Raw genomic sequence first — 22,683 nt, forward strand, 5'->3', positions numbered from 1 at the left:
GGAAGAGGGGTGGTCCCTTTGAAGACCAAGCTGGTCCTGTCTGAGGCTAGCAAGAGGGCAACAGGGCAGGCCAGGCCCCACCTCCTGACATCTCTTGCCACAGGTCAGAGGTAAGGCTGGCAGAAACTCCAGGAGGGTAGCCGGGCATGGTGGCGCACGCTTGTAATCCCAGCATTTGGGAGGCTGAGACAGGAGGATCGTGGTTCGCAGACAGCCTCAGCTAATTAGGGAGGCCCCTCCTCAACTCAGTGAGACCCTGTTTCAAAATAAAGAATAAAAAATTGGGCAGGGGGTGTAGCTCGGAGGTAAAATGCCTCTGGGTTCCATTCCCAGACCCGTAAAAAGAAAAAAAGAAAAAAAGAAAAAAAGAAAAAAAGAAAGAAAGAAACTCCAGGAGGGTAGCACCCCACACAGGCTCTGGGCAGGAGGAGGCTGCCAGGTGGCCAAGGGGGATGGTCCCTCCCACGTCCCCAGGCCCTGCCAGGCTGACTGCAGTCTCTGGGCAGCCATTCCCACTCTACACCTGAGGCCACCTGACCCCAGATGTTCCTGAGCCCCATGGCTAATCCACTTTAGTCACCGAGGGGAACACTTAGCGGCCCCCCTCAGGCTCAGTCTCCAGGAGCAGCTGCCTGTAAGGTGGGCCCCATGCCACCCCAGTAGGAGGTGGCTCATTCTCCATGCTGGAGTTGCTGAAGCTGCGTTTCTGCTTCATGGGCCCCGAGCAATCAGCAGCCCTGCTGGAGTCTTAGAGAGCATCCTGCCCTGCCCTGCCACCAGACCCATGCAGGTACATCTCCTCTGTTCCATCTGGATTCAGCAGTAAGGACCAGGATTCCTATCCTAAGCTGGACCTCAATACTAGAATGCTGACAAATGCGGTGGACCCTTCAGCTTAATAAAGGTTGGTGTGTGTATCTTTCATGCACTCAGTTTGGTTTATCAAAATGACTTATTTGATATTCAAAGGAAGCCCCTCCCCTAGACATCCAAGAGCCCACCTCAGCACAGAGCCACAGAGCAGAGCAGAGGAATAGAAAAAGCCCCTCACACCGGGCCCATCCTAGAGAAGGGTTTGAAGTGAGGCTGGGTGGGCGGCGGCTTGTGGCCAGAACCCGCCCTTCCTAGCCAGGTGGGCTTGCCTGGGTTCCCTGTTCTGTCCCCATGTGGAGACACTGCAGGGATTAGGCATGTGCCCAGGGGACGGAAGAGCCCTTCTGTGGCCCTCACCTGCAGGCCTGGCGAGAGGCAGGTGAGTGAGATGCCGCTCAGCATGAGTACCACTCTGTAGCCCTCTGGTCCCATCGCCAGGACGGAGGCCCACCTGCCATTCCTGGGCCATGGGCCTGCAGTCCCCACTGCAAAATCCCAAAAGCCAGCTCCAGGGAGGGCCTGCCGAGGCAGAGGGACAATGCTTTCAGGAGCTGAGGACCTGCAAAGTGCCAAGCCCTGTCCGGGCCACACATCCTGTGTCCCAGAGAGCAGGGCCCTTGAGGTGAGGTGAGGTCCAGAGCCACCAGCAGGGAAATCTCTAGAGGGGTTGGCCTAGTGGGGATCATAGGCTCTGACCCTCTGGAAGGTTGTCTCTCCACGCTAGGAAAATAGGTTCCTCCACAGAGCCCTGCTCACCTGCCACAGCCACCCGGAGAGCCCGAGCCCAGCAGTGCCTCTTCCTGTGGGCTGTCCTGGGCCCTGAGGCAGCTGGGGAACCTGCGCTCCTGGAGATCTGGCAAAGGACCTGGGAGGTGTTCTTTAGCCTGGCAGAGGAAGCCAGGTCCTTGCACTGGTCCCCACAGTGATAGGTTAAGGCAGCCTGAGTGCCCCGGCAGTTCCTGAGGCCCCATTCCAAGACCAGCAGGGCCTGGGCCGTCCAGGAACCTGCATTCTGAAGGCTCTGGAGTCCACTGTGGGGCTGTGCAGCTGGGGGAAGTGGTGGGGCTCTCTGCACCAAGCCTCCAGAGTCCTTGACAATGTCCAGAGAAAAGCTGAGGTTGTCTCTTTGGCTCATTGCTCGCACATTCCCACATGGCAGCTGGCGACTATAAAGTCTTCTATCCAGCTGGGCTTGGTGTCCAGGAACCGGGTTTAGAAAGGCCTGGAGCCCCCACCTGCAGCCTGCCTGAAGCAGGCTGGCCAGCGGCTGCTCTGACAGTGGCCCCCATGCTCCCATGATGAAGTTATGAGGTAGCTCCTGTCTCCAAATCCCCTGAGCGCCAAGCACATCATCTCCTCTTGGAGGCTGTGTGGCATGCTGCCCGACAGCAAGCTCTTCTGCAGGTGTGCATTTCCTGCCTTCCTCAGGTCTTGGGCTGGCCCCAACTGGACCTCATTTGCACAACTCTCCTGTTGAAGGCCACACGGCCGGGGGGATGATGCCCAGGCGCCTTGGTACCCTGTGCGGGCCTCTCTGAGAGGCTGCACAGTGGTCACAGGTCAGACTCTAGAAGGACGGGCGGGGCCTCTGGGCTGGCCTTGCAGGCCCCACGGGCCCTGGCCACCTCTGCCCAGGACTTTGTTCTTTCACTACAACCTTCTCCCAAATTGGAAATCACAGATTGCACCTTCCTGATGCTACCTCTGACAGCGCGGGTCAACGAGGCAGCAGAGCCAGGCTTATCTCTAAGACAACAGTAGCAGAAGTCCGCACTTGGTGAACACATGGTGCGATTGGCTCATTCCCCGTGCATTCCCACGTGGCAGCTGGTGACTATAAACCTTATTGATCTGGAGCATAGATGGGCTGGGGTAGGCTGGCTTCAGACCAAGCCCTCTTGCTCAGAAGTATGCCCTGAAACCACAGACAAAGCAACCTGACCTCCTTCCTCACTGAGAATGTATGTCCATGGGCAGTGTAGACCCACGGGCAGTAGAGACCCATGTGCAGTGTAGACCAGAGTGTGGGTTGTTTCAGACTCTTTGCTGTCTCAACACTAGAAGGAAGGTCTTGGCAGAGCTTTCCTTTCCTGCAGGAAGGGGTGCTGCCCGTGTGTGGTGCCCGCATCCCCAGTGCTATGGGCTGCCCATGCCCTCCGCTGCCCCTGCCTGCCTCACAGCCGGGCACCGGGTGGTAGGCCAACCTAGCTTTCTTCCTGTGAGTGAGGTCGACAGGCATCTCTTCCCTTTCCTGTGAGCTGCTGACTTGCACTGGCTGCTTTCTCTACTGGCATCAGTCACCTGCTTAGGCACAGGTGGATGAAGAGCCCCACCTCACAGAGTCCCTGGAACTTCTGCCCACCAAGGCCTAAAAGCAGGCCTGGCAGCAGGGTGGTGCCGTGCCCAGGCCTCCTTGAGCCTGCTGATGTCCAGCATCCTCATTCCTCTCACATGGATGAGTCTGTCCAGCAAACCCGTTTCCTTGAGTGCAGAAACCTGACGCTCTCTGCCACCCGCTGATCTTGGCCTCTCTGTTCTGAGTTGTGAAACCCTGACTCCTTGACTGCTGGTGTGCCTTTTCTCTCATTTTGGAAGGTGGGCCAGAGGCCTCTTTGTCCCAACCAGGGCTTGGTGGATGGCATTCTGGGCTTTGGGACGCTGCAAGCACATGATCTCTGGCACTGGGGGCAGCAGGAGGGACCAGGCCAGCCTGTTTACTGGTCCCACTGTGGGGCTACCCCTGCTTTTTCTCTTGTCAGAATTCCCACCCCTCAGGTGGTCCTGGTGACAAGGTCGGATCTTAGCCTGACATTCTGCTTTCGGCTTCCATTCTTCTCCATTTCCTGGACCCATCCTGAAGCCCCGTCTCCCCGGGCCCCACACCTACGTAGTTGGTCCTGCCAGGGAATCTCTAGGGCTTGTGCCTGGCCTGGGGGAGTCCCGGTCTCTGCCATGTGGCTCCCCGGCTCGCACACTCTCCCCCCCCCTCCTCGGCCTTCACTGGGGTCCCTCGGCTGCCTGCCCAGCGCCCGCAGTTCCTAGCTTCTGTCCTAGGGCTGATGCTGCTCGGCGTCTTCTTCTCTTTCCTTAGCTGATGAAATTTTTTGTATTATGGGTCTTGTGCCTGGCTGGAGCTCTGCTCCCTGGCCCTGGGTGCTGACCCTGTTTCTGTAGCGAAGCATCCAGGGGCTTGGCTCCTCTCCCCGCAGCTTACCCCCTTTCCTGGGTTCCATGGCGTCACCCAATACTGCTGAACTGCTTCTGAGTCCCGTTCCTGCCCGGCACCTGCAGCGGGGCTCTCTCCCACCCGCCTTCCCTGGGCCCAAGTGTCCTCACTTGAGCTGGGCTCCAGGCCAGCTGTTACCTCCTGCCTGTTCTCCTATGGTCAGGGTCTGGCCCCAGCCTCTGGCTGGACCATGTTGCAGTGGCAGTCTGCGGCCAGGCTGGGCCACCTTCGTGTGGAAGCTGTGTGTCTAGTGGATGGGAGTTCCTGGTGTGTTTGCCAGCCTGGGTCGATCCGGCCTGCACCGGCTCTTGCCAGGAACCCATGACCACTTCTCAAGCCACAGTCTGCATTTTAATTAGCTACTTAAACTAAAGACTTGGTTGATTGAAGTGGCAACTTGCTAGTGGCTCAGCAATTATGAGCATAATGGGTGTTTTAGGAGTCAGTCAGCCAGGGCTCACACCGCCAGCCGTTATTGCCCAGTGCTACTAGACAGTGTAAGCATCCGTAATGGCTGTAGGCCGGACCTGGTAGGGTGCTCACACCCGCGTGGCTCGATCTGGCCCAGGGGCTGCTCCTTCTGCTGTGGGGCTAGTTCTTCTGCCACAGGCTGAGGTCTGAGCCCAGGTGGCTGTGTGAAGCAGCTCACACCTCAGGCCTTCCTTGCTCCCTATACCCTGAATCCCTAGCATAGACACTGCCTGGCTGCCTGAGGACTTATGTGGCGTTCTCCAGTCTGAGGACCAGTGCTTCTGCTCCTGGGCAGCCTGGGCCTTGTCGGAAAGCAGAAAAGGAGTGAGCTGGTGGAGCCTGTGAGAGGGTGGCAGAGGGGGCTCTTGGCTTCTGTCTGCAGTTGCACATGGCACCTCCTTAACGTGTCAGGGGGGCAGGCACAGGGCCAATGCCCAAGCCAGCCTGGCCACAGGGATGTGGCGCAGTGTGGAAGGAGTGTGCTTACCCCATGGGGAGGTTGCCTCAGCCCCACATGTGGGACTGGGCGCCAGAGTGCGGCTCAGACTTATGCATCAAAACACTCAAGTCCACTGTGTTCAGGTGGAGAATCCTGGTCTGTAGGTTGAGAGGACAGAGGCTGTGGTTGGGATCATAATGTACTCCAAGGCCACATGGCGAAGGCATGGTCCCAGGGTGGCACTACTGGAAGTGGTGGAAACTTTGGCAGGTGAGGCCTGTCGGGAGGTATTTAGGTTATTGGGGCTATGCCCTTGAAGGGGATTGTGGGACTCCTGTCTCTTCTTATTTTCTTTTTGTTCCTGACCAGGAGGTGATCAGCTTTGCTTCCCCACGCAGTCCCCACCATGATGAGCTACCACATCCCAAAGCCAGGGGGCTGGGTGCCCATGGTGGACCCCCCAAGATGTGGGTCAAAATCAACTGTCCTTTCTTTGTGGCTGATTATCTCAGGTGTTTGCTGTGACAGAAGACCATGGCTGAGGCCTCAGTGCACACAGAGAGCAGAGCTAACAGCCCTCTGCACACTCCACACAGGGCAGGGAATGGGCCAGAGCCAATTGGGACATGCTGGGCTGGGCTCAGCTGTGCCACTGCCAGAGCCAAAAATAAGGCAGCTTTGCAGAAACCAGTGCTCATGGCCGCAGGAGGCGGGGCAGGAGAGCCCTTCAGAGCACCGAAGGAGACACCAGGAGCAAGTGGCCGGCGGCTGCGAGCACAGAGCAAGAACCTGGCCTCCGCCATACCGCCGGCCTTCCGAAGGACTAGCCGAGGCCAGGGGACATGAGGCCAGGGGACATCCCAGCCCACGAGTAACTTATTGCTAGAGCCAGAGTGTCACACCCAATTAGGCACACAATGCCACAGCACCAGCAGGTAACAACCGGGCAACAAAGGCTTTAGTTCTAATTACAAACCCTCTGGCTGAGCACAAGGTCCCTGGGCAGATAACCAGCCGCTTCCGTGCTCAGCGCAGGAGAGGGCTTCGTGGGCCACCCGGGGCTCTGGCGGCACGGGCCCCCTCCTCACCTCTCGGAGTGTGAGCAGCGGGCCAGCCTCGGTCAGGCCTGGAGTCACTCCCCTGCCAGGGAGCTTTCAAGGTAATGGGAGGTTTCGCTGAGTCCACGCAAACGCAGCAGCACAGTAAATCCTCTGGTTTTACTTTAACATGCACAAGCCTCCGTGAATTAAACTCTGCTTAGCAAAACAACTAGACCGAGTAGTGAAAGCCATGCAGAGAAGAGTGGGAGGCACCAGGCCACAGGTGGCCGCAGGAAGCTCCTGGAGCTCCTGGCATGTGGGCACAGGGACACACGAGCCACACCATGCACACGAGGTCCTCACTGTGCCCCTGGGGGGGGGGCCACCGGCCACAGAGCACCCCCATTCCTCTGACCTCAATATGGCTCCACTTCCTTGCAGTGCCGACTGGCGGGGGGGGGGGGGATCGCAGAAAGTGTGTCAGGCGCGGGCCAGCAGGAAGTAAAGGTATTTATAGTCCACCTGCAGCCCCAGCGGATGTTACCTAACCAGCCCAGCCCCTGCGGTGCCCTGCTCTGGGCGAGTGCCCGAGGGTTGTGCTTACTGGGAGGGCGAGGCCAGCCTGTCCAGGTGGCATGGGAAGCCCCTCTCTTGGAAGGGCCTCCTGCCTGGCCCAGATGGCTTTCCAGGACTGGTCCCACTACCCACGCATCACGAGAGATTTTGGACAGTGTTCATTTACAAAACCCAAGCAGACCTTGTCAATTTTTAAATTGGAAAAAAAAAAAAGAAAGAAAGAAAAGTGCTGATGACTTCTCCAGGAGGTAGCGGCTGCTCCAGCCAGTCCCAAGCTCCATGAGCTAAGCGTAGGAGGGAGGGCGGAGCGGAGACCAAGCCTCCTGCAGCCAGCCAGGCCACAGCAGCTGGGAACGGCCTCTGTGCGCCGGCCATGGCCTCTGGTCCAGACAGGCAGAAAGCCCCTCCCCTGTGGTCACTAGAGGGTGAGTAGCCTGGGCGCCCTCAGGTCTGAGCCGAAGGGAGTCCAGCCTGAGGCTCCTGTGCCTGGCCATGCTTGTGGGGGTCCTCACTGACCATGGAAACTGCAAAGTCACTGTTCTGATTATTTTACATCCTCATTACCATTTATTTCTCTTGTTGCATCTCCGCCAACCAATGTTTCTCTGGAGTATGTTGCTTGGACAGGCTTGAGTGCAGCTCCATAAAGCCCCCGTCTCCCTGCGACGTAGCTACAACGAAAGTGTGCTCCAGGGGTGGAAACCCAGACATGGCGCCCGGGTGCCCAGGGCGGGCACTGCGCAGCCACCAGGTCACTACAGTGACTCCTGGGCCCATGACCCCGATGGTGTCGGAGGAACGCAGTAAAACAGAGCCTGGAGCTCCAGATTCCACGAGCCCTGGGGCCTGGGCACTTCATCCTGGACAACCTTCACACTGTATTCAGACCTAGCAGAGCAGGCAGAGACCACAGGCAGGACTTCCTAATAGTATTCACAATTATACACTACATGCCAACTGCTCATTGACAGGTGCAGGCTTGGGCCTATGGTGTGGCCCAGAGCCCTGAGCCATGGGCTCCTGCGCGGCAGCACCTCACTTAGCCTCCCTGTGGTCATCCTACTCCTTGAGCCTACTTCTGGAGAAGGGCAGGTTTTAAGGTTTGCGTTTTTATGTCTTAAAATTAAGAGAATGCATGTGATGGCTGGGTCATAAAGGAGCAGCTCCTGTTCCAACTCACCCACAATGAACAACTGTGAATGCTGGAAAGTGTGCAAAAACCTCTCAAGACAGTTAAGAAAGACCAAAGCAGAAACAGGGTGGAGGGGAACTTGTGTGTGTGTGTGTGTGTGTGTGTGTGTGTGTGTGTGTGTGTGTGCGTAGCCCAGAGATGTGCCCACTTTTCCAGCTCTCTGTCAAAATGCAGGTCTCAGGGAGGATGGGCAGCACCTTTGGCCTCACTGGCTGAAAAACCAGAGGCCACAGATCCAGTGATCACAAATACCAAAAAGGAAGAGTTGAACCTCAGGACAGAACAGCCAGAAGGGACCCCAAAACTCCAAATCTCTAGCCATTCCCATAACTCCCTGAGTGAATCACAGGAGTGAGGCAGGTCCCACACTGGTAGAATAATGGCCAGAGAGTTCAGTGCCACTGCCGAGAGGGAACAGCTTTTGGAGTCTCAGTCCACTCGGGTGCTTGCCTGGTAAAGCAAGAACCACAAAATATAACAGCAAAACTCAGTCCTTCCAGAGGGAGAGAGCCCCTTCCCATGTGCTGGCTGGCCACACGGGAGGGCGCCTGGTGCCACTGGGCAGTACCTGCACTGGTCGCCTGCAGGCCTAGCCCTCAATCCTGGCCGACCTGGTGCTTTCTGAGCCCACAGCCCAGCCCCCACTGCTCCTCACACTGGGCCCCCAGGGACAGCAAGTAGCCAGGACAGCCCAGGCTCAGGCAGGGACTGCAGACAAGCCCCCAGCTCCCCAAGGCTGTGCTCTTCTGGGAGCCACAGGGATCTGGACCTCCACACCCTACTCTGAGGAGGCTGCTTTATTGCTGAAAGTGAGACTCAAAACCTAGCGAGACCATGACCCAGTTCCTGGTCAGTAGCAGTCTGTGGCCAGAGCGATGCTGCCCAGCATCCCTCTGTTCAGAAGAGCCCTTGGGGAGCATCCCTGGTCCTCTGTCACACAGGCCCCACCCTCGTGCTGAGGGCCAGGGGGCTCTCAGCCACTGGAGAGCAGGAGCCCACAAACAGGGGGCCTGGCGGGGGCCTTGCATGTCTTGGCTTGGCAACTGCTTCTCCACAGATATGGTGCAAGAAAGGCGGAGTCAAGGCAGGGCAGGAAACCTGGGCAGGAGGCCAGCACTGGGCCTGGAGGTCAAGGGTGAGAGGGAGGGACAGAAGGGCTTGCTGCGCTCAGCATGATACCGCGGCTCGCAACAGCGGGCCTGGAGGAGCAGGGAGGCTGCCTCAGAGCCACAAGGCCCAGCACTGAAGCACTCCCACACTGCCCACGCCTCCCCTGCTCAAGCTGTGGGAAGTGCCTCGGTGGCTGGGCAGCCGTGAGCAGCCCTCCACTAAACACTGTGCTTAGGAGCATGAGGGTCCTTCCATCACAGAAGCCACCAGGAGAGGAAAATCTGCAGCCAGCAGCTCCAGCCAGTGGCAGTCAGGCAAAACCCCAAGGCAAAGGACTGTTTTGGGGTGCCAGACAGGGCAGGTGCCCTGAAAGCCACAGGAGTTTGAGCATGGGCTTTCCACAGGGCAGCAGGTGTGAATCTCACCACCTTCATAACTTCATGTGGAAATTCCAGCAGGGCCATTTCTGAGGATGTCTGTGCAGATCAACTGGGTGGAATCCCAAGGCTGCTGTGCCCAGCCTGTGTCTACTCAGATTGGACACGCCACTCCACCACCACTGCCAAGAGCTCCCAGCCAGGACTTTGTCACCAGCCAGTTCCTGGGAACAGAGCAGGAAGTGATGTGGCTAGCGATTCCTGATACTCATGCAGTAGTGGGGAGGATCAAGGGCAGCATGGAAAGTGCCATGGGTGGCCCAGAGCCCGAGGCCCCCTCTGCAAGGCTGGGCTCCAGATGTTGAGGGCTCACCTCGTGGCTCGGCTTCTCCCCTGATGCAGGCTGGTCAGGGCCACCACCTCCTCTAAGTAAGCTGTCCCTACCCCCACCCAAGGACACAAAAGGCCCCTATCTACAGAGCCAGAAGTCCACAATCCCAGCACACCACTTCCCAGCAAGCAGATAAAACTTTATCTCTTGGACCTGGTTTCCTCCTGGTAAGATGATAATCTCAGCTTTTCTGGGCTGCTGTGGAGATGAAGGTCAGATCCTGCAGGGCAGGTGGAGAGGTTTTGTTCTCTTACCAAGAAAACAACAGGGAAAGGCTCACTCATCTTTATCTTCAGGTTTTCAGCCTGGGCCAACAGGAAGGAGGGAGCTAAGAACCCTGGTGTCCTGGGTTCTCCATGGACACGGGAGCTCCATGAGCCCTGTGCTCAGATTCCTGCATGGCTTTGCCCCCCCATGCAGGAGGCACAAACAAAACCATCGAGGGATGAGCCTCTCAGGAGGGGAGTCTGACCCCAGTGGGGAGGCTCCAGAAGAGAAGGTGTATGTCCCTGGGCAGGACCATGCCCTGAGACCTCCAGAGCTCCTGGATGTTAACAGCATGAGGGCAGAAGACAAAATTCCCACCGTTAAAAAAGAGACAAAGAAGGAAAGACAAAGAAGAGAGAACTTGAGGGAAAGGCTGGGGCCTGCAGACGGGTGAGCAAGAGGCATGGGGACAGTCCTGGGCTCCATGATTACATGCTTCAGGATGACCCACACGTACCCTACTCAACAGGGAAGCTAGACCTATCTCACAACATGTTGTCTAGAAAGAGAAAGTCTCTATTACCAGGAGAGGGAGGAGACCCTATACAAAGATGCCCTAGAGGAAGGCTCCCAGGCACGGGGCACCCACACTGCAGGAGTAGGAGCAACATCCCTCAGGGAGAAAGAAAATCACCCCATTGGCACGTCTGTATACCTCGGGAGCCAACAGGACCCATCACAGCACCACCAATGGTTGCCAGGGCTGCTAGCCTGGCTGGACTATACAATGCTGCTGAGAATGAACACACGTCCTCAGAGGGACAGGGAATCCTCTGGACAAAGTCCTCTGGGAAGAGGGACCCCAACACAGAGCACAGGTTGCAAGAAGGCAGACACCTCGGGAGGAGTGCTGGGCCACCCGGGTGGCTCAGGAGACTTCGAATCTCAAAGAAAAACGATCACGCATTGAGCAGCTCTGCAGCCTGCAGGGTTTGAGAGAATTTCTTGGAAGCATATAGAAAACCAGGCCAACAACAAAAGATGGTTGTTCATGTCAGGCCGAACCAAGCTGTGTGGGAGTGAAGAAGCAGCTACTGTCAAGTGGCTGTGGAGAGAGCCCGTGGAGTCCTGTCCTGGATGTTGGTGGGAACCCCGGGGCCTACAGAGCGTATGTCTTGGCCAGACATCAGGGGCTGGTCTTGACCCACCCGGATACGGGGACAGCTGCACCTCACTCTCTCACTGCAGAGAATGGGGACCAGGAATGATGGGGGACTACCTCTTTGCAAATGAACCCTAGAACGGCTGAGTCCCCATCCAGTGATGCTAATGGCTGAAATGAGGAACACCACTAGCTGATGTGTAAGCAGTGCCCTCCTTAGCAGGCAAAGTGTCTGGTGCATTATGGGCATTCACTGAAGACTCCTGCCCCTGGGCCGGGGACACACAGCCTAGGAAAGGACAGGCAAGTAGGTCTGAGCTCATTTTCTGGGAGTTGAGGTGTCAGCAGCACTGTGGGACCTTGCTTTGTACATAGGTGCAAAGCAAGACAAGAACTAAAGAAATGCAGAGATAGTCCACGTTCATGAATAAGAGGGCGTAATATTGTCTCAATGTGAGTTCTCCTCAACTGGATTCACATGCATTCAGTCCAATGTAATCCCAACAAAATCCCAAGAAAACGACTCTGTGGATATCAAGAAACTGCCTCTAGAGTTTTTATGAAGAGGTCAAGAGTCCATAATAGATAATCCAAGTCTTAAACATAAGGGCACAGTCAGGAACTGATATGCGGATCTGAAGACCTCTGGTGCAGCTACAGCAAACAAGACAGTGGGGCTGGTGAGAGAACAAACATCCGGGGAGCAGAACAGGGGCCCAGAAACAGACCCCCACACACAGAATCAACTGAGCTTCGGAGCCAAAGGAGTCAGAGGAACCGAGGAAATTCAATAGCAAACCAAGAGTTTTCAACAAACGATGCTAAAACAACTGGACACAGTGCGTGAATCTCAGCACAGAGGCTAAGCCTCACGAGGCACTGACTTGAAATGGACTGAAGACCTAAGCACAAAGTACAATACCATAGATTCATAGAAGAGAGGTGGGTGGACTTTTAGATATAACACCAAAAGCTTAACTCAAAAAAAAAAGATAAGTTGGACTACATTAAAAAATAAAATATTTTGCTCTACAAAAGATACTATTAAAGGACTGAAAAGACAACTTGGAATGGCAGAAAATACATGCAAAACATGAATCTAATAAGGCTTATAGCCAAAATATACAAAGAACTCTTAATAAAAGAGACAACTAAAAATATTGAAACAGGCACTGCACCAGAGGTACACAGAGGGCATAGCACAGGGGCTCTGCCTCACGCATCAGTAGGGAATTGCATGTCAAGACAAGACACCACCACACACCTGTAGGAGTCAGAATGCAGGACACTGATGGCACCAAGCGCTGGCCAGGACAGGAGCAACGGGATCCCACTCGCGGCTCCTGCAAAGTAGTGCGGCCACTTTGGGAGACAGTTTGGCTGCTTCTGAGAAAACTAAACACCTATATACCCTTGATCTCATAATCTGCCACTGGGCATTTCCCAGAGGCAAAGAAACTTCATACAAAACCTGCACACAGATATTTATGGCATATTTATTCCTAATTGCCCAAACTGTGAAGGAACCAGCAGCTGAATGAATGAAAGGTGGCACATCCACATGGAATATTATGGTCCACTAAAAAGAAACAAGCTCATGCCAGGAAAGCCTTCAGGGGCCTTAAGTATATTGCTAGTGAATGAAGCCGACCCGAAAGCCTACACACTGAGCGAGTCCAACTTGAAGGCATGCTGGAGAGGTACAGCGATGGAGACAGGACAGACATGTGGCTGCCAGGACTTGGGGAGGGTAGGGCGAGTCGGTGGAGCACAGAAGACCTTTGGGCAGCGGGTCTGCTTGGAGAGATACTCCAATGCTGGACACCGGACCTGTAGCTCTGGAGCAAAGCCATGTGAGCTATGGACTTTAACAACTGGGTATCAATGTTGGCTGAGTTGTTACAGTCCCCTCTAATACAAGTCCTAAACAATGGGGAAGGGGTAGGTTGAAAGGGTGGGCATAGGCAGCTCTGTGCTATCTGAGCAATTCTTCTGTAAATCTAAAACCTTGCTAAAAAGAAATAGCACATGGAGGTGGTGGTGGGTGCTCTCTGGGCCACCAGAGGCCCGGCCAGGCTGAAACAGTGGGCCCCATCTAGGGACCAAGGTACAAGGGCTGGAGGCCCTACTGTTATTCACCTGGGCATGCGCAGAGCCAGGGAGGCCTAGAATTTCTTGCTGGGCCAGCTGTCTATTGTGATTCCTCAGATTTCACCAAAATCAGAACAAATGAAAGTTCCATTTTACACTGGAAAATAACAGGAGGAAGAGGGTGTTGGCCCTCTGAGGTTCCCCTAGAATAAAACCAGAAGAGCAGAGCTCAGGACTGCAAGCTGCCCACATAGGGCTTAGGCCTGGAGCTCTGGGGTGGAGGGGTGGGCTGCCCCAGGGCCTTCCTCCAGGAGAGGTTGCCAGGCTCGGCATGTGTACGAGTGTGAGTTGTGTGCTGTGGGCAGAGGGAGTGGGCACCACTCTAAGAAGATGGAAAACAGTGGTGTGCCCTGACCTGAGGGTGCACTGGGAAAGCCTTCAGGAGGGTTCTCCTTGACCCCGGAAGGGTGGAGCAGCCCTCACCAGCCTGCAAGCCAACCTGAGTCTCGTCTGCCTGTATCCCTTGAGCTTTGGTTCTGCAACATATGGAAAACCTGGGTGCTTCATTTCACTTGTGCTTTGGAGAAAGGAACCTTCCCTGAAGTTGAAGGCCCAAGCCCAGTGGCCAGGCCTGGACTGGGCATCAGCCTGGCCACACACGATGATGCCCGACACACCTGGCTCCAACCTCGCCTAAGCTCCTCTGGGAATGCAGGAGGACACAGAGCCACACAGGTTCTGAGTGCTCAGACTCACAGGGCAGGGTTTGCTGTCCAAGCCCATGGCTAGCCAGGCAGGTCCTGACCACAGCGTCCCTAGGCCTCTGCTGCTGGGACCAACATGTGGCTGATTCCATGACTGGATCCCCCAAGATGCGCCCACCCCATGGCCACCCTGCCAGAACACAGAAAGAGCCCGTCCTCGCCCTGCCTCCTCCCAGCATGCCTGGATCCTCAAGGCCACTGGCCTCCTCCCATACCTGCTCCCCTTCCACAGCATGCTTCAGGGCCCGGCACCTCAGCAGCTCCCGGGGCTGGTAGGGCTGGGCCACGTGTCCTATGGAGGAGCCCCTCACCATCCCCATGATGCCAGGGTGCCCAGCGAGCGCAGACCTGCCCAGGGCAGGGACAGCCCTCTGCTCTTACCTCCCACGCAGCAAGGTGGGCGCAGCTTGGATTTGGGCTGAACTGCAGCTCTGCAAGAGCTCTGGTTTAAGAGGTCATATCCCCTCCCAGGAATGACCTGGACAGAGAGTTGCTGGGCTCCCGCTCCTCAGCTACAGATAGAGACGAGGCCCAGAGGCTCTCCAAGGCTCCTGTCCCCAAGCCTAGATTCCCGTTGAAGGAGTGGACCACACTTTCAACACCACGGGACCCCCCAAAAGGCAGCAAATTCTGCACATGGAGGTCATGGTGTGCATTCACCCTCGGGCACGGCCACCTTCTGAGGAAGTGGCCTCTGAAACTGGCCTGTGTGAGATGGCTGGAGTCCTAGGCCCAGGGCCCGACCCCAGGTGGGCTGTGTCTTCTCCAGCTGTTCAGTGCCTCAGGCACCCCAGAACACCCACCTCAGGGGCCAAGCCTCTGGGATGCAGGGCCATCGCCAAACCGCCACTTCCTAGGAAGCCACTTCTGTCACTGGGCAGACCCGGGAGCCCCACCCACGTGCACCCGGGGTCAGGGTTTTGAGGAGCCACCAGGCTGGCTCCCCCGATGCTTGTGAGGGGCAGCAACATGGCCATCTGAGCAGTCCCCAGCACATGCTGCCCGTAGCCTCTCCCCTGAGCCCCCACTGAGGGCCCAGGGCAAGACAGCAGATTGGAGCCCAGGAGTCCTTACCACATGGTCTCACAGGCTCAAACCTTCAACCTCATGGTCACATGGAGGGCAGTGTGAGCGTGCACACATATGCAGCCAGATGTGGAAACAGCCACCTCCCTAAGATGGATGTACACACATGCACACACACGCACACACATGCAGCCAGATGTGGAAATGCAGTTATGCTCCCCATTATGCATGTAAACACACACACACAGTGTAGAAGCTCACAGCCACCCTCCCCAAGATGGATGTACACACATCTACATACACAGGTGCAGCCAGATGTGAAAACACAGCTACCTTACCCAAGGTGGATGTTCACACTCATGCACACATGTGCATTCAGATGTGGAAATGCAGTTACCCTCCCCAAGATGCACGTACACACACATGTACACACACATGCAGCCACATGTAGAAAGGCACAGCCACCCTCTCTAAGATGCATGTATACACCCATGCAGCCACATGTAGAAACATACAACTGCTGTCTCCAAGATGCATGTACACACACTCAGAGCCAGATGTAGAAATGCACAGCCACCCCCAGATGCATGTACACACACATGCACATGCAGCCACATGTAGAAATGCACAGCCATCCTCCCCAAGATGCATATACATACATGCACACACACATGCAGCCAGATATGGAAATACAGCCACCCTCCCCAAGATGCATGTACACATGTACACATGCACACACAGCCACATGTAGAAACACACAGCCACCCTCCCCCAACCACACACACACACACACACACACACACACAGCCGCACACACTAGTATATGTGCCACACACACACGCACCAGCATATTCATGTCACACACCTGTTGCTCAAACACACAGTCATGCCTCCACTTCCTCCCAGGTCTGCAGGTTCTGGCTACAACTCACAGGCTCCTTCCATGTTCACCAACAGTCTGTACCCTCCCCCACCTTGGCATGACCAGATGAGCCACTGCCTGCCAGGGGACCCCTTGGTCCCCTAGGCTCGCCGCAGTCCCCTCTGTCACAGGAGTGGGAGTCTGGACAGCAGGCCCAGGGAGGAGTGGATGAAGGCCTGGCACCTGAGGGCAGTTCTAAAGGATGGTGCAGTCGCAGGCCTGTGCAGACTCCCTGGAGCTGGCCAAGTCCCGTGCTTCCTGGCTTTCCCAGACTCCTAAAACCCAGGCATTGTCCACCTTCCATTTGGCCCTACAGGAAACTCATCCCCAGCAGAGAACTCAAAGCCTGTGGACTTTGGCACTGCAGCTCTGCAGGTGGTGGGTCCAGCAGGCTCCCGTTTACCAGGAGTGGGAAGAAGAGCCCGCCAACCCCCACCGTCCACAGGCCGGGCCTTTGCCCATGTCTGGTCCCTGCCCAGGGCAGCGTCCAGGGCTGGGCTGGTGGCCCTGGGCTGGAATGGCCTCAACAAAGCATCAAGATGCCCTCCTGGGGGGCCAAGCCGAATCTCCCAGCCCATGTCCTTCCCCCTCAGGCGGGGCATTCTCTGGGGGGCCCTGGACTGACTGGGCTCACCTGCCCCCAGGCAAAGTCCACACCCTTCAACCAGCACCAGAGTCCCACCACGGGCCCTGACCGCCTAGCACTGTAGATCATCAGTCCTGGCCACCATTTCCTGATTTATTCTCCTCCTCTCCCCCATCCCTCCTGCCCCTTCTCCCTTGGCCCCTCTTGATGTGCTCACATTCTTCTGAGAACCCCTCACTGTGCCCCTGGTTATCCTCTGACCCCTCGGCCTGTATAGCAAACACTACAACTCTCAGCTCTTCCTAGGTGATGGCTGTGGACTGGGGCAGTCCAGCCCAAGTGAGAGCCCGTGTGGCCAGACGACCAACCTCAGCCCAGCCCGGGCCCCTCAGGAACCCTGGACCAGCACAGCGCTCGCCACGTCTAGCCACGGCCAGCTGGCAATCAGATCACTACAGAGCCTGGAGCCGTGCCTGCCCTCCTCCCTGCCCACAACTGCTGCGCCCTCACAGAGCTGAACCCCAAGATGCAGGCCTCCTCCTGACCCTTAGAGAGGCCTGGGGCACACTCACTGGTTTTCTGGATTGTTTTGAGCCTGTTTACAGAGTCACATAAAATCAGAGGAGTTGTGCCAAGTGGCAGCCCCAGGTGGCCACGCTCCGACCCCACTTGCTCACCCTGAAGCAAGCAGAGTGCCTAAGGGCCAGGGGGCCATTTCAGCTCAGGAGCACGGGGGTTGGGGGTGACACGAGGTGGTCACTGTGTTGGCCCCTCCCACCTGGCCCGCTTGCTCCTCAGACACACCTGTGCACACTGCCCTGAGGCATTCGCATCCAAGGGACGACCACCTCCCTTTCCCCAGGATGGAGCATGCCCTCCCTCACTGGCCCTCACGGCCTGGCCCAGAGTCCTGTCGGTGTCCCCTCCACAAAGTCGCGTAAGTGTGTGCATCTGGCTTGTCTGGCACTAGATGTTTGTTGAATGACTATTCAGCTGGCGAGATCTGATCTATACCTCAGTTGGACTGTGTCCATGAAACATATCTCACCCTCCAAGCCCCCAAAATGTCACTGCTATGTGGAGGCACTGGCCGCCTGCACCACACTCATTCCATGTCCCAGGACTGCCCGGTTGGTCTGGTCCTGCACTCGAGTTGGGACCTGCTCGGGCGTGTCTGGGTCCCGGAGGTATTGGGCCCAGGCGGATGTATGTGTCCCTTCTTATCCACAGGTGAAAAGAAGGTAGTGCAGATCTGGGGCAGATCAGCTCCGGCGGTGGCCACGGCCCAGGCAGTGAGCTCCAGGAGGAAGGGTGCTCGCGGCCTCGGGGCAGTGAGGACAGCCACTCCTAGGTAGCAGCGACTGTGAGTGTGTCACCAAGTGCAGCTCACAGGGGGAGAACTCAGGACCCCTCCTGGGCCGGCCTCCAGGACGGATGCAGGAGGCTTCCAGGAGGAGGCACGTTCCTACAGCAGGGTGCGGGTGCATTCCTGCAGCACACCCACCCGCCTGCCCCTCCCCACGTGGCAAGGACCTGGCTGAGCCAACGAGCTTGGAACTTGGAGGAGGGCCCTGGAGAGCTGGGGTGGGCAAAGGGATGCAGCAGGCAGATGCTGGGCGGGCATGGAGAGTGCGCTGGGCTCAGTGCAGGACTCCAGGGTGGGAAGTCTTTGGAGGCCATGCGCCTCTGGGGTAGGGGCCGCTAGACACCACAGCCTCTACTACCCAGAGACCCGGCCCTGAGACCCCCTGAGACTGCTCCTGAGACCTAGCACCCTAAGACCCATGCCCCCAAACCCAGCCTCTAGACCATTACCCCTGAGACCCAGGACCCTGAGACCCATGCCCTGAGACCTGCCCCTAGACTGCTGCCCCTGGGGCCTGACAGAAGCACTAATAGGTGGTTTCTGATCTCAGAGTCCCGGGTACCAAGATCCCAGGCAAAACCCACAGTGTGAGGCCCCATTTTAGCCAAAGGAGCCAGGGCCAGGGCTGCAGGGCCTTTGCTGCAGGGCCTCAGAGTCCTAGGCAGGTGGTTGAGACACAGGTCATGCCCCCAGGTGTACAGGCTCTCCCTGAGCACTGGGCAAGACATGAGAGGTGGGGCCCCCTCCACCCTCAAGTCCTAGAAGGGGCAGAAGTGTCTGGATGGTGATAGTGACCCTCTAGTACCACCCCAAACAAGAGCAGGTGGTGCCTCAGAAGTGGCTGGGATTTGAGGACCAGGAACGGGGCCATGAAGGTAATCAGAGCTCTGGATCTTGAAAGACCATCACTCATACATCAGAGAGAGAGACAGACAGACAGAAAGACAGAGGCACCCACGGCAGAGGTTCCCACTGGCTGGAGGGCTAGGAATAGGAAGGGCAGCGATGATGTACAGCATGGGGCACTGGGAGGCTAAGGCTCCATGCCACAGGGCTGCTGACCTCTCCACTGCAGACAGGAAGGCCCTGCCTGCCCTGCACCAGCCCAGAGCCAAGAAGAGGCCCAAGAGAGGGAGCCTGCAAAACCTCCAGGCTGGGAGGAGGCCCCCACTGCCAGTGCAGTAGGCAAGGGCAGAAGGGAACCGTGCCCGCTCCACCCAGCCTGTCCCGTGCGGCCCTGGGCTTCGTCGCACGGGTCCCTTGGGGTTTCTTCAGAGTGGGGCGGCCCCTCTCCTGGGTGGGGTCATATTGGGCGTGAGTCAAGAATGGGCCCTCTGCCCTGCCTGCAAAACAGCTGGCTCCTGCATGACCAGGTCCCAGGGACCTCAGAAGCCACTGCTCAGGAAGTGAGGCCCATGTCTAGGTGTTCAGGCTGAAGTCATAGCCAGGCCCGGGTCTCCATCCCGGCCCTCGCCTCCTGGCCTCCATTTCCCACTGCAGCTCCACTTCCAGATCCAGTCTGTACTGGGACTGGTATGTCTCACACTCCCTGCCTTATCCCCATCCGCCAGCCCCACCAGCAGCCTTCTGTACGGGGTCCCAGGGCCCGAGTCCTCCTGCAGGTGGGCATCATCTGGATGTCACCACCACTGCTTGTCCCTCACTGAGGGTGTCTTGTCTGTCCCTTTGAGCCACAAAACCTGGCTCCTGACTCCTTTGGCTTTGGCTGGCTAATTTGGGTTTTGCCGTCTGTGGGGTCCCAGGCTGTGGGCTCTCAACAGAGGAGGCTGGGGTTGCCTGTGGACGTGGACATCCTGTGAGCCCCCAGCCCTCAGAGCTGGTGGGTGTCTTCAGCCTCCCCAGGTTCCCCTCCCAGGATCCTCTCTGGGGCCAGTCTCTGTCCGAAGCCACAATAGTGAGCCACCCTCCGCACACACTCACAGAGAGGCTCCGTGGCCTCCGTTTCGCACCTCGGCCTTTCAACACCAGCCTCTCTCTTCCTCCAGGAGAGGCTTGCCTGGCAGCTGCGCCCCTAAAGCTGCTTGGATCCAGGGGAGCCACCCAGCCCTGTGCGTGGACAGGCTCTCAGGCTGCAGGCCCCTGCACTCTGCGCTCCTAAAGCTGCTTGCACTCGGGGGACCTCCCAGCCCTGTGCAGGGACAGGCCTCCAGGCTGCGGAGGTCCCTGCACTGCCTTTCCAGACCCTGGCTTAGGAATCAGGCCCTGCCTGTGTCCAGACCCTGCCTTACCTCCCCAGTCAGCTACACTGGCTACAAGTCAGGCCTCTAACCTCAAGGTGGGTACCAGAGACACTCAGAGCAATGTGTAAGCAACTCAGCAAGTGTTTGGAAAATCACTTGAATCCAACCCTTGTTTTGTTGGAAGACAGTTTCTGTTTGGGTAAGCTGAGATTGAAATAGCGTGGAGAATCCCCGGCCATCATAAGTAATGCCCGGGGCTCAAGCTGTCGTCCAGGACAGGCCCGCTCTGCGGCAGTGCTGGGCCAGGGAGGTTGCTGTGCCGGGCAGGGTCCGGGAGACTCCTGAGGGGCAGGTCAGGGTCATGGGGGACCTGAGTGAGTCCAGCGTTCATGGGGAGGTAGAGCTGCAAGGCAGGGATCCCTCCCCTAGAGAAGGTGGTGTGCAAGGCTAGGTGGGGTGGGCCGGTGGGGAGGAGGAGCAGTGTGGTGATGACTAGAGGTGACCCCCATCACAGCTTGGGTGGGGGGAGCCTCAGAGTCCGTGGAGTCCAAGATGTGGGGCCACCTCCATGGAATGGAGGTGGGGAATGGAGTGACGTGCAGTGGGCAGAAGGAGTGAGGACCTGCAGGAGCCAGCAAAGAAAGGGATCCGAGACCAGCAGGAGGGAGGACGAGATACCTGGATCCCTGAAGGCCATGCTGCACCCCCAGGGGGTCTCGGGGGCTTGGGCAGTGTGGATTCTGGACTGAAACTGGGGACCAGTTGCAGGTCTTTTATGGCAAGCATCCCAGAAGTGCCCACCTGCTCAGTAGAGGGACTGCTGGAGCTGGTGGCCACTTCACCCCATGGACCCTCAGAACACGCCAGCTGGGTCGTGGCCCCGTGAATGGCACTTTGGGGCCCGGCGGGGTCCTCAGGCCTCCCAGAGCAGATCCCTGCCCACTGGCTATTCCTGACATTGATGGACTTTCAGATGCCAGGCTTGGAATCTGCACACCAGGTCTGGGTGAGAGGTTTCCCTGCAAACCTAGAGTGCTGCAATCCAAGCAGGAGCACCTCAGGAAAGGGGCTCCTGGTACCCGGGATGAGCTGGCCCTTCCCCGATGAATGCCCCGTAGGAAGCGGTCAGCGGTGCCAAGTGTCTGCGGCTGACCTTGCCAGTCCTGACTGGAAAGCCCAATGGGACACGCTGAGAAAGACCAGGTGGCCCAGGCCAGGAGCTGGACAGCCTCAGAGGAAGGAGGGGAGGCGCCGAGCCAGTGAGGAGGTAACGCGGCTGAACGAACTTCTGAGAGACACAGGCAGACATGAAAAGGATTCGCGGGCTGGGGTCACTGGCAGAGGGACAGACAGCAGGCCGCACTGACCGTACTGACAGGAAACAAGCCTTTGCCAGCCAGGCGCGCAGGTGCGTGGTGCCCCAAGGCCCGCTCTTCCCGAAGCCCGCCGCCCCTCGTCCTGCTGAGTGCACCAGCCCTGCGGGCTGCCACCCAGGAGGGCTCTCCTCCCTTCCACCCCAGAGCTTCTGTGGAAACCTCCAGGACCAGGAGCCTTCAGCCTGTCTTAGTTCTCTGGGACCCCAGCTGGGGCCTGGACCCTGGGGCGCCACTTGCAGCCACATCTCCAGGAAGACCCTCCCCTTCAGGAGACAGGGAATCTTTGATCCTCTAAGTACTTGAGAAAGCTGACCTTCCCCTCACCTTGTCCAGGAACGACTGCCTTTGGGCCAGGTAAGAGAAATCTGACAGACAGGAGTCATGGGGAAACTAATTGTGCAAATGGGATTTTACTATGTTTAACTTTGAGTAGAATCCTTTTTCTTGTCTGCTCTGGAAACAAACATCACCCCAGAGCAGACTTTGGGGACTTTCCCCAGGGCATTCAAATCCCCCAAGAAACTGCACAGCCAAGGTGCCTGCAGGCTCCGGGCAGACCTGCAGAGCTGGGGGCTTAGCAGGGAGCTGCGCCTGACCCAGGCTATACACCAGGGCCAAGGCCCACCTTGCCCCACAGCAACCAAAAGCCCAACTCCCCAGGGAAGGCCCTTCACAACTTGGGCGGCTCCTGCTGAACCGCCTTCCCCAGAGTTGGGAGGGAGGGCCAAGGCGGGTGCAGAGCTGACTGCCTCTGGTCCCAATGGTCCGCAGACACGGAGGGGGTGCTTTAGGGGAGACCCCATGATCCACCATTCCCGGGGTGCTTACCGATTTTGGCCAAGCTGGCCACCAGGATCCAGAGCGCGATGATGTAGGGGTCCTGGACATGGTCCCATTCGAAGGTGATCACCTGGAAGCCCTGGTTTGCACTGTGCCTGTCGCCGGGCTCCTCCTCCACGCCCCTCGCCCTTGGCAGCCAGCCTAGAGCCAATGCCAGCGCCAGCAGGGGTCCCCAGACCCGGCCTGGGGCCCCGACTCCCGACATCGCCGCCGCTGCTCAGCGCCGAGTCCAAACACTCATGTCGCGATGAGCCCGGCTGTGCTCCGTGCTCCGCTGGACGCGCAGCTCCGACAGCATTAAATCCCCGCGCACTTCGGGAGCCGCCGCCCGGGTGGCCTTTAATCCCACGGCTCCCTCCCGCCCCAGGGCGGGGCCTTCCCGCCCCACCACCTACGCGTGAGCGCAGACACCGTCGCACGCTCCCCGCACGCCCGCCCGCCCGCCCG

At 57.7% G+C, this 22,683-nt stretch overlaps 1 protein-coding gene across 1 annotated transcript in view; it reads right to left on the reverse strand.

Annotated features, from left to right (window-relative positions):
• The window catches only part of SLC9A3 (solute carrier family 9 member A3), a gene marked incomplete at both ends in the record, with an annotated part of 34,766 nt that extends 12,325 nt beyond the window's left edge, over positions 1–22,441 (reverse strand). Inside the window, one exon of the mRNA XM_080719705.1 lies at positions 22,225–22,441. Within this exon, the coding sequence (XP_080575831.1) occupies positions 22,225–22,441 (217 nt within the window). The remainder of the gene's footprint in view (positions 1–22,224) is intronic.
• Between the last annotated feature and the right edge of the window lie 242 nt (positions 22,442–22,683).

Source organism: Muscardinus avellanarius (assembly GCF_963383645.1).
Source record: "Muscardinus avellanarius genome assembly, chromosome: 1".
In the NCBI taxonomy this organism is placed as follows: domain Eukaryota; kingdom Metazoa; phylum Chordata; class Mammalia; order Rodentia; family Gliridae; genus Muscardinus; species Muscardinus avellanarius.